This window comes from Apodemus sylvaticus, chromosome 19, assembly GCF_947179515.1.
Source record: "Apodemus sylvaticus chromosome 19, mApoSyl1.1, whole genome shotgun sequence".
Classification (NCBI taxonomy): Eukaryota; Metazoa; Chordata; class Mammalia; order Rodentia; family Muridae; genus Apodemus; species Apodemus sylvaticus.
This window is the reverse complement of record NC_067490.1, coordinates 8176818-8187457: the sequence shown is the minus strand read 5'-3', so window position 1 is coordinate 8187457 and position 10640 is coordinate 8176818. Positions and strand designations below refer to the sequence as shown.

At 51.8% G+C, this 10640-nt stretch overlaps 1 protein-coding gene across 1 annotated transcript in view; it reads right to left on the bottom strand.

The window, feature by feature from the left end:
* Positions 1–2368: 2368 nt before the first annotated feature.
* The window catches only part of Abcg1 (ATP binding cassette subfamily G member 1), a 55683-nt gene continuing 47411 nt past the window's right edge, over positions 2369–10640 (bottom strand). The window contains exons 9-15 of the mRNA XM_052162982.1: positions 9145–9293; positions 8902–9003; positions 7966–8134; positions 6512–6612; positions 6162–6320; positions 4512–4630; positions 2369–3489 (exon numbers count right to left, since the gene is read on the bottom strand). Of these exons, the coding sequence (XP_052018942.1) occupies positions 3261–3489; positions 4512–4630; positions 6162–6320; positions 6512–6612; positions 7966–8134; positions 8902–9003; positions 9145–9293 (1028 nt within the window). The 3' untranslated portion in view covers positions 2369–3260. The remainder of the gene's footprint in view (positions 3490–4511; positions 4631–6161; positions 6321–6511; positions 6613–7965; positions 8135–8901; positions 9004–9144; positions 9294–10640) is intronic.

Genomic DNA, 10640 nt, shown 5'->3' with positions numbered 1-10640 from the left:
AACTGAGATGTCTGACAGGGGCTCCCTCCCCATCCCAATGCTACACGGAGGAGAGAGAAGTAGTTGTCCACCAAGGTAAGCCTGGAAAGAAGGTCCCTTCCCTGGCCTCGGGACCTGGAGCAACAGGGGGGAAATCAGATCAGATGAAGGTTTGATGGATGACTACTGAATTGAGAAGCCAGAAGGGACTCCTCGGTTCCCAGACACTCCCAAGTGAAGGTGTAACCTCCAGTCTGTTCTGTTGTCAGGGGTACCCTTGGGGTGTTTTCTGCTCTGCAGATATTGTTGCTTCTGGCATTGAGTTGATAAAAATAACCTTTCTCAACTGGGCAGTGATGGCACACACCTTTAATCCCAGCACTTGGGAGGCAGAGGCGGGTGGATTTCTGAGTTCGAGGCCAGCCTGGTCTACAGAGTGAGTTCCAGGACAGCCAGGGCTACACAGAGAAACCCTGTCTCAAAAAACCAAACCAAACCAAACCAAACCAAACCAAACCAAACCAAAATGACCTTTCTCAGGAATCTAAGTTTTATGTTTCATTTTCTGGTCCTAATGAGTGCCTCTCCCCACCTCCAGCTGAGGAAGGGAGATGACTGCCCCTACTGTGTGCAGTGCTCACTGACTCACCCCCCTCCCTAGAAGTAACACCAGAGTTTAACTCTCTCTGGTCAAAGGGTAGAAGAGGAGGCAGGAGAGGCTGGGGTTGTTGGGGGGGGGAACAAAGAAAGGGGCTAGACAGAGGCTAGCAGCCCCGTCCTTGAGCACAGGCTTTCCTGAGCCTCAACCTGGCAGGGCCCCACAGGTTTCACTGACAGGGTCTCTCTAAATTCTGTCTTTGGGCTTTTTTTTTTTTTTTTTTTACACGAGGACTTTTGTTTCATCAGCTTACAGGAGGAAGTGGTGTAGCCTCAAACTCAATGCAATCCCTTCCTTTCAACTGAAGGAACTCACCTAGAGAGGAAAAGAAGCCTCCAGGGGACCCAACTGCAAGGGAAGTCTGACTTTAACGTCAGGGTCAGGAGGGTGCACACTTCCGGGTTTCTCCTACCATGACTGAGACAAACAGACAAACGGGAAGAGGGAGAAAAGGAACTGGTCTAGAAATCCAGACGACATCTCCGGGATCCAGGCTATGTATGGGGATAAGCAGAGCCCCTGGGGACACTGGATGAGGGACAAGGATGCTGAGTCCCCTAGCATGGCTGTCAGCCTTCCTCAAGTCTGCAGAACAAATGAGCAACGCTCTCCTGCAGGGTGACTTCTGAGCCTCTTCTGGTCAACATCCTTTACCAACTGCCCGGGTCACCCTGCCACCCAGCAGCCTTCCAGTTCTTGGATCCCGAGCTCAGACTCTGCCCTGTGGAGGGACCATGTGACACCTTCACTTACTTAGAAGCAGTGACAAGCTGCTCTCAGAATCGAGGAGAAACCTGGACTGGAAAGAATTCTTCCAGAGGCTGAGGAGCCCTTCCAGATTTGAAACATGGACCACCCTGCCTGTGATTGACAGCACAGAGATCTCTGGGAAGAAACGCAGCCCTTGGCAGAGCCTGCCAGGCATGACCCACCATACCAATCCATACATGCAGATATGGACCGAATGGCCTCTTTGGTACCAAGCTCACCAAGTGCCAGACTGAGATCTGCCCACCCAACACCCATTCCTTTCAGGTCCTACTTCACAGAAGCCAGTTCCTCTCCAGATGCCACGGCTAATATCCTGAAAATTAAATGAAGACTTTATGTTTGTTTGTTTGTTTTTTTAATGAAGACTTTTTTTATAAAGGCGAATCGTGACCCTGGTTAAAAGCTGAGTCTAGAAGGCAAGGCCGTGTTTGTATAGAACAAGCAAACTGAGAATTTACATCGTAATAACGCATTTCAATTGTGTTCTCTCTATAAAAAAGATTCTAAGAGTGTAAAAAATAAAAAGAATCTCTAAAGAGTTCCAAAGCACATCACCCATGCGGTAAGGATAATTCGGACCCTTATCATTCTCTACAGATAAGATACGAAGGCGTCAAGGCCACAGCCGAGGAATCTCAGGACCTGTCCAGACCGTGATCTAGTGCAATTACTTACAGGTGGGGAAACTGAGGCTCACAGGGGTAAACAGACCTACCCAACAAGAATTGAGACTTTTGTAGGCGAGTGATCCTAGCATGGCGGTGCTCTGGAAGAGGCGAGCAGCTGCATTTTCTTAACGGGGGTATCCATGGCACCTCCCCTTCCACTTAGCCGGCCTACCTATCCTTGATACCCCATGGCTCCCCTCAAGTTTGAGGGGATACACCCGATATGTCCCTAGGCCGGCTTCCCAGGCTCAGTGGAGGTAGTTAATGTGATTTGTGAAGAAAGGGAAAGGTCTTTAAAAAAAACAAATCAACAGAGTGGATCGAGTATTTCTCGGGCAAAATGAAAGTAGCTGGAAAACTATAGGAAGAGTTTTATGCCCATCTAAGTTTGCTTAAAATAAGAAGCACATTTGAGAAAGGAAGTCTGGAAGGAGCCTGCCAACTCTCCCCCAGCACTGTCTGCATTGCGTTGCGTTGCGTTGCGTTGCGTTAGTCCCGGCTGGCCCAGTGCAGCTGGTGTGGTGCCTCCCTCACCTGGAGCCTGCGTCTGACCTGTCTCTCTGGTTTGATCGGTGAGCCCGACTTGGTGACTTGATTAGACTCTTCCGTTTTCTAAGCAAAACACATCTTTGACCCTGAATAAGTAGTCCTCAAGAAGTACTTAAAAAAGATACAATCTCTTGAAGTGAATGAAATTTATCGACTTTGGCTCGGAAAGCAACTTCATCAGAAATGAGAGGAACTTTAGAAGGCTGAGACCTTTAGATCCCGCCCGCTACATGTGGACCTTCCTCCCAAGATATCCACCTCTCTGGACCAATCTGGCCAACACTTCTCATCCAGGGCCAGTGTGTCCTGGACTCTGGGAGGAATCTACTGAAGAAGCCCCCCTGTCCCCAGCTGGAGCAGGGGATGACATTCTATGCCAGTTGTATTTTGAATCCCACATGTCAAAAAAAAAAAAAAAAATCAAACCCCAACCATCCTACATCTTCCTAGTTAGAAAAGGAAACGAGGTCCAACCCGGCAGGCAGAGGCGGTCAGCACTGGTCATCATCGACCTGCGTGGCCTCCAGGTTGGGTTGGGAGAGTCTGTGTCACCAGGAGCAGGTGCGCTGCCACCTCCCAGCAGTGCCCTTGGTCACAATGTCTGCTTTGCCTTGTTGCTGGCTTGGAGGTGTTTTTTACCTCTCCGCCCGGATTTTGTATCTCAGGACGAAATAGGCGATGAGCCGCAGGGAGATGAAGAAGATACCCAGGACGATGAAATCCAGGTACAGCTTCGCATTCTCCACGTCTAGCTCCCGCAGAATGGCCTCTGACTTCTGGAAGTGGCACGTTTCCGCAATGTCACAGTGCAGGTCCTCTCGGTCCAAGCCGTAGATGGACAGGATGACCCCCTCAAAGCCGTATCTAGGGAGAGGAGGAGTGCTGAGTATGAAGGGCAGTCCTGGCTGAGGGTCACTAGGCTGGCTCTCTGCGCTCAGTGGGCCCCTTCCCTACACCACTGCCTGGCTTTATCACAGCTTCCAGAGTCAGCCCTGGTTCACCCTCCTACCTATGTTCCTAATCCTGTTTCTTCCAAGGCCAGCAGAGAAAATTCAAAATGGAATGAACCCTGCTTAAGCCATTGGGGCGATAAATAAATAAACAAATACATCTGGCTTCCTTCTGAGCCTGTACACCTTTCACAGTTAGGTCCTGTTATGGGTTTGGATATCCTGGCAAGAGCACTGGAGCATTTAAATAAAGCCTCGTTGGATCAGCCTTGTTTTTGCAGAACAAAACGCAGGGATCTTCAGATGAAAGGCACTGGTGTCCGGTTTCCCAGGGTTGGCAAGCACACAGGCAGCTGAAACTCTGCACAATGGCTTTGTGTCTGTCTTGTTCTCCTAAACAAAGTAGTGGGGTCTAAGCTGACACTCCAGGAAAGAAACGCTTGTTCCCAGTGTGGACCTTTGTGACTCAAGGGAAAGAGCTGCAGCTGAGGGTTGGCGGGGGAGGACACAGGCCAAGTCCTAGGGACAGCCACTGACTACCCAGGGACTGCCCAGGGTGTAGAGTCACTCAGCAGAGGGGTAGGATTCTGGTAGACCCTGGACCCAAGTTGCCAGAAAGTTCTCGTTGGAAGGGTGTTTCAAGAGAGGGCATGGTGCACACTAGGTACTCTGGTCAGGTTTTATAACCAAGATCTATCTCATTGTGGTACTTTTTCCATAAAATACAGACACCCCCTTGGGCACACCCCGAATATGAGGGCATGCCATAGCATCTTCAGGCTATGAGACTGTATGTGCACTTGGAGAGGCACAAAACTAAGGGGACACATAAACGGAGACCTTTGGAGTCCAGGTGTGGATTTGGCTTCATTCCCACTCAGTTCTTGGCCCCACCCCCTCCACCCCCACGCCCCTGCCACCACCGCCCATGGGTACCTGACATAGGAGATGTAGGACATCCACTGCAAGTAGGCTGGGATGGTGTCAAAGCTGACAAAGAATCCGGAGAAGAGCAGGACAGGGATGGCTGTCACGGGACCCACAAACGTCGCAACCTGGAGTGAGACGGAGCAGGACATGAACTGGTGCTCACTGCAGGGGAAGAGGGATATCCCACCCACTCAGGTGACCCCAAGGATATCCCAGTGGCTGGAAAGGACGTGTGTCAAAGGGCCAGAGTCTTCCTGGGCTGGCCAAAACCAGGGTGGTAGTCAAGAATGTTCCCTGGTGGGGCAAAAAGTTAATCTCCTGAAGAGAGGCCCTGAGACACCAGTGACGAAAGGAATGGAAAGAAATAAACAGTATTTCCTGAGGGCAGAGGCCAATATTTTCTGGGAGGAGTCTCTGTGAGCAGTTTATAGCTGTCCCTGGAGCTGACAGTTGGGCAGGGCCACCTCTCTGGAGGGGAGGAGGTCCCAGCTAGAGGCAAAGATGCTGTCATCGACACACTGTGACACCGAATGCCAGAGACAGGTTTAGAGGACCCCATGGGGACCCAGTGATGGGCTTCTCCTCTAGGATCCTGACGTCTCCTGAGAGCTAAGGGCAACACCCTGGAGGCTGGCAAGCAGCAGCTCCCACAGGCCAAGCTCTGCAGGAAAGACTCTAAGGAGTGGCTGTGCTGTGTGTGTTGCATATTGTGTATGTATTCATAAATGAGCTAAAGGACATCTAGCACCGAGTCAGATACACCCGCTTGGCGTCCAAAACTCTAGGGGCGGGGGAAGGTCTGAGAAGGAGAGATGGGGGTACACATTAGGAGATAAAGCCATCTATGGAAACGGCATGGTTCTGATGTCTGCGTGGGACTGGCGGGGTGCACAGGCCACACTGAGGTGAGAGGTCAACATGGGGTGACATATGTTTTTCCATGGGCCTGATTTGGGGCTGGGATATCCCAGCCCCTTCTCTGGGGTGTTGTCTTTGGCCCTCATACAATGCTATAAGACAGATACAATGGGTGATCCACCTCTGAGTGAGGAACCCAGACCAGGATGCCAGGAAGCCATTGCTGCGGATACTAGAGATGAATTGGGAAGCACGTGGTACCCAGGAGCCCTTGGAACATGGCATGGAATCTCAAGAGCCTCCGATGGCTTTGGATTGTAAGGGCAGGGGAGGCCTGGCTCAAGGACACAGGGAAGAGGCTCTGGGTGAGGTGAAGAGTAGGTCTCTACCATTGGTGTGCCAAAGGTACCCTACTGAGGCAAGGCTAGAAGTGTGGAGAGCTTGGTCTCTATGCCAACCGTGTGATGCCAACCAGTCAAGGCAACTCTGGTCCTAAGTCTTCCCTTCCTGTAAAATGGGCTCTTGAGGTATGCTTGGTATGACAGGAGATGACAGTTTGAACTCATGTCTGGGCATGTGTAGTGTCTAGGCAAAGCCACCCTGCAAGTCCCTTCTGTAAGAAGGCCATTGTGACCAGTGAAGGCAATGCTAATTCATTCCTATGAGAACAGCCTAGTGAAGATAACCTAGAAGTTAACAACAACTTCTAACAGAATTAAGGGTCCAGCGGATCACGGAGCCCCGTAGGCCATGTTAGACCAAGGAGACAGACAGAAGGCCAGCAGTCCCCGGCTGTACCTGCAGGGATGTGGATGCAGCGCCAATCAGCAGGCCTAAGGACTGGGCCACCAGCGAGGTCATGGTACCCAGAGCAGCAAACAGCACAAAGCGCACAGCGTCCGACGGCTGCGACGTCATCCAGTACACAATGCTGCAGTAGGCCACGGGGAACATGATCTGCAAGTACAGAGCCTGTGTCCCTGGGGGCTCTGCGTGTCTCCCACCTCTGGGGCCTTTCTGTTGCAGACCCCACCAAATCCTGCTTCTCTTCTCAGCAGAAGAGCACTAGTGGAAACTGGTCCCGCCCAGCTCTGTATGGTGTGGAGAATGTCTGCTCCCCCCATGCAACTCGCTGGTGGCTCGCATACCTGGAAGGGGACATCGGCCATGGTCTTTGCCAGGTAGTAGGCCTTCAGGCTGTACCAGTAGTTCAGGTGCTCTCGGAGGAAGACACTCATCTCCAGGGGAACTACAACAAGAAGGCGGAAGAGACAGGTTGGGTAGGCACAGCCAGGGGTTGTGATATACACATGGGTGACCTTGGGCTGAGCTCTGTCGCTTCTGACCTATGTCACAGTGTGGGTCCCCAACACTTCAGTACTCAGACTTTAAACAAAAGATGAAACCTACATTCACTGGTCTAGGAAAAGAAAACAAAAAACAAAAACAAAACACAAGCTGTTTCTCTAATCGCAAGAGCTACATCTTTAATCCTAGTACTTGGGAGGCAGAGGCAGACAGATCTCTGTGAGTTTGAGGCCAGCCTGGCTTACAGAGCCAGTTCCAGAACAGCCAAGGCTCTGCAGAGAAACCCTGTCTTGAAAACCTGAAAAGGTACGTTACATGATGGTTTGAATGAGAAATGTCCCCTGCAGGCTCACGTATGGGAACACTTGGTCCCCAGTTGGTTGTGCTGTTTGGGGGAAGTTACGGAACCTTTAGGAGGCAGAGCCTTGCTGGAGAAAGTGCATTCCATGAAGGGGGCGGAGCTTAAAGGATTGACAGCCTTGACCCATTTCCTGTTTTCACTTTCTGCTTCACGTGGGCAGTCACAGTCAGCTTCCTGCTCCTGTGGGCACAATGCACCTTCTCTACCATGACAGATGCTGGCTCTGGGCCTGTATGCCCAATAAACGCTTTCTTCCCTAAGCTGCTATTGTCTGTGATATTTTATTATAGCAGCAAAACAGAAACCAATCCAAGTGGTCCCATGAAGACCCGGAGTGGATCAAGTACCTGACAACACCAAGTGTCCGTATGGTGGCTAGTGGGACCATTCTGGCAAGCACTATCTCTGATGGCCTCACCAGCTCTCTAATCCAAGGCGGCCAGAGCTGCCATCCAGGCTATCTGAATAGCTGACCTCCACTGGTCAGGTGGGCAAAGCTAAACTGGGGGTCCCTTAAAAAGCAGACTTTAAGGAACTGCCTTCCGCTATGCCTAGTTGCCTTTCATTGACATTTGATCATCTGTTCTAAACATAGTATTTTAGTGTATGTGTGTCTGACACATATGTGCACATACCCATAGACCAAAGGTACTGGATCATCTAGAGCTGAAGTTACATGTGGCTGTGAGCCATTTAACATAGATGCTAGAAACCAAGTCCAGGCCCTTTAAAAGGATGCTCTTTTAACCTACTATACTACAGTTTCTTATCCAGCAGTAAACACAACACAACCCATTTTGTCAACATGTAAAGGTTGAATTTGAAGCATCAAGACACTGTGGACCTGTAAAAGCCACGCACGGTCAAGGCAAGGCCCCAGCTGCTACCCCAAGCCTGGGCAGGAGTCCCGGCTAAAAGGGAAGGGACACTCACAGGTCAGAACTGTGGGCATGAGGGCAGCAAACATGAGGAACAGCATGGAGAAGAACAGGAAGCCGGAGTTGCTGAGAACCTTCTTGGCTTCGTTCCCAATCCCCAGGTACAGCAGGCCAATGAGCAGGCCGATTCCGATGTGCGAGGTGATTCGCAAGTGTGTCAGGACCTAAGGGCAGACACAGCTTTTACCCAGTGTGCAGGAGAGAGAGAACAGCAGGGCCAGGGCCACCAGAAGCATCGGATGGATTCTGACTCCCATGACAGCAGATCATACGAGACACCTTCCCTTTCCTTCAGGGAAATATCAGAGTCCTTATCAAGTACACTCATGCACAAACACGTGTGCACACACACGCACGCACACACACATGCACCAAGCTTACATAGTACTAATCAGAAATTACTATACTTTGTTGCTTCTATTAAACTCTGGCAAGCAAGGCCGGTCTCCCTGCAGAGGAGACAAATCCACAGGAGACCCTCACTAGCTGTGACTTGGGTTACTATGAGCGTGAGCCCATATGGTAAGTTACAGGTCTTCCAGCTCAGGGCCCTGAGGCTATACTAACTCCAGGCTCCCGCCCCAGGCAGGCTGCCCAATGCCCACTGGACCACCCTGCTATCAAACCTCCATCATCTCCCGCCTCCCTCTCTGTGATCCCAGTCCTCGGTCTCCCTCTAGTATTTTCCTTCCCACAGGTCCATACTGGAGCTATCCAGTTTGGGGTTTGGAGTGAGAGGAGAGACGGGGCCAAGCCCATTTCGACCCCTACAGCACATCTATGACACCTGCAAGACGGACCCTGGGTCCTGTGAACACAGCTGTCTTGGGGCCTTTTGTTACTGTGGCAGTGGTAGCTGACTGATGCAAACTGAGATACGGCAACCTGAGAGCGTGCTTGCAGGAGGGGGCGGGGAAATGGACACCCTTACCGAGTCCCGCATGATGCTGAGGAAGGTTCTCTTGAAGAGGATGCAGAACTGAGTGAGGCAGCTGGCTGAAAAGCTGTGGCAACCTTCCATGGAGGCTGAGTCCTGAGGAAGCACAGAGAAGGCGGTGAGTAAGCCGCCTGCTTGCCACGCCCCCCACCCCGCCCAGGGAGGGCCCTTGGGTAGCACAGACACAGGACATGAGCTACCCACTCCAGGCCTCTCCAATCCCTTCACCCGCTTTACCTCTTCAGCAGGTCGGTGCCAAAGAAACGGGTTCACGTCACTGTCGCCCCCGAGGTCTCTCTTATAGTCAGAGTCACACATGCCCTCCCGCACGGCTCTCACCAGGCGACTGTTCTGATCCCCGTACTCCCCAGATGCCACTTCCATGACTGTGGGAGACACAGAAGGTGAAGTAAGGCAAGGGGGGGCTTCTGGGAAGAAATCACCGTGGTGCTGATGGGAACGGAAGGTCTCTGTTACTTGGTAATAGCATAGGCCGGGAGGCAAAGGAGGAAAGCTTTAAAATGAGTTATGGTGCTGGCTGACAGCCACAGCGGCCGGCTGCTGACTGAAGTCCGCTCACAACCTCCCACCCCCCACCCCAAGTAAACCATTCGTGGTGTCAGGAGGCCAGAAATGCAAACCCACAAATGTGCATGCATACACCGAATGCCTGCTCTGGACCAACATGGCCTGGAGCAGAGGAACCAGAAGAACCTAGCTCAAGTGCTGAGTGTATAAACCGGTATAAACAGGTCCGAGGCCGAGGGCTGCTCACAGCACTCAGGGTCCACTCCTCTGAGGCTGGGGACCATGGCCCACACCCTTGACCCCTGAGCAAGCAGTTCCTTCCTCCCTCACTTCCTCTGCCTTTCCTGAACCCTGTCCAAGTTCCCTCCGCCTAGACTTCTGTGGTTGACCAGGCTGATTGTCCCCTGCTCGCTCCACAGTGAGGACACCATCTAGACACCACTTTCCTTTATTTAGCGCTTCCCTGAGTAGCACAGCCTTCATCCAAGTATCATGCTGCTGATGTCCAGAGACCCCCTCCTTCCCGGGACCCCTCAGCAAACTGGTAACTGCTTTTCAAAGTGCACATTCAGCGGAAACCAGGACATATCTGGACCAGAGCACTGAGCGAGCCCTCTGGCACTGCCGGGTTCCTCTCTAGACTCCTTGGCTATTTGCACCGCTCCTAAGGACCACAGTCCCATCTTCCCGCCAGCGGACCCTCAGGGGAGAGAAACCCCTGTGGAGGGGTATGCTCGCCTCACCAGACACCTGCCATCTTCCCATGGGTCCACATTTCTCCCCTCTCCTGCTTGTCCTTCTCTCTGGGATTCTATCTCTCTCCGACCCCGCTCAGTGGTACCCACCACCACTACTCTCTTGTGTGAGGGCATAAGTCAACTGCAAGCAAGACCTTTCCCTTGGCTTGGAAATATGCCCAGTTCTTCCCTTTAAGGGGAACTTCCCCTTACCTACCTCCTCCCCTCTACATTTTGTGACAGTTTGCTTCTTGTAGGTGAGGGATTTTTTTTTTTTTTTAAACCAGGGCCAAAGGCCCCAGGACACAATTTGGGAAGTGACATATGGAAGCCCAGGAGCTGTGTGGTCGGATGTCTGAGACAAATAGAGCCATGGGAGAAGAGCTATACATGAGGGCTGACCAGCTGGGACCCCTGGGTGGCCCCGAGTAGCAAGGTGTGTCTATAGGGAAGCAGTCACAGGTGTAG